The sequence below is a fragment of the Trichinella spiralis genome (genome assembly GCF_000181795.1).
Source record: "Trichinella spiralis strain ISS 195 chromosome Unknown Scfld2240, whole genome shotgun sequence".
NCBI lineage: Eukaryota > Metazoa > Nematoda > Enoplea > Trichinellida > Trichinellidae > Trichinella > Trichinella spiralis.
This window is the reverse complement of record NW_003529179.1, coordinates 917-1,535: the sequence shown is the minus strand read 5'-3', so window position 1 is coordinate 1,535 and position 619 is coordinate 917. Positions and strand designations below refer to the sequence as shown.

The following is a 619-nucleotide window of genomic DNA, read 5'->3' as shown; positions in this document are numbered from 1 at the left end:
AAAATTTGCATAATCCATCCGGTGGTTATGGAATCGAAGAGCCACGCCTCTCGAGCACTTGTTTCACTTTTTCGACCAACTGAATCGCTGCGGATGTGCTGGTCATGTTGTTCAAACGTAAGCGGTTGTGGTTGGGCTTCGACCAACTCGACCGGCTCGTTGTTGGACAATGTGCACCCGTAAGCTGAGCTTGTTCAACGCCAGTGCGGCGTAGAATATATGATGGGACCGTTTGTCGCACAAGGTGTAGTGGACCACGCCGTCGTAGTGGACCACAACGACACCATCTTCGGCGTAGCTGCTCTGCCAGTTGTCGTGCAATTCAATCAACAGGGGCACGTCTATATCCGGCAACGTGGGTCGAATCCGACGTGTCGACACTTCACGATAACGAATTGAATTTCCTTGTTCTTCCATTTCTGCTCTTTGTTTATTATGACAATATTAATAACGCAATTGATTGATCAAATCTGACAACAATGTGACAAGCTTTAAATTGATATAATAAAGAAAAAACCACACCAATCGATTATCAGTTGAAGCGTTGTACTGAGGCGAGCTTTCAAAACCACCAGTAAGCGCGCGTACTGCTACTGCTGAACTAGCATTTCTGGGAAGA

The 619-nt window shown here is 46.4% G+C and overlaps 1 protein-coding gene across 1 annotated transcript; it reads right to left on the bottom strand.

Moving 5' to 3' along the window:
- Window positions 1-111: 111 nt before the first annotated feature.
- Tsp_13443 (conserved hypothetical protein) lies at window positions 112-417 on the bottom strand. Its single transcript, XM_003368572.1, has one exon. The coding sequence runs from the start codon at window positions 415-417 to the stop codon at window positions 112-114; it is 306 nt and encodes a 101-aa protein (XP_003368620.1).
- Between the last annotated feature and the right edge of the window lie 202 nt (window positions 418-619).

Bases quoted from the DNA above. Each gene is read 5' to 3' on its own strand.
- Tsp_13443 (XM_003368572.1), bottom strand. From the start codon at position 417: ATGGAAGAACAAGGAAATTCAATTCGTTATCGTGAAGTGTCGACACGT.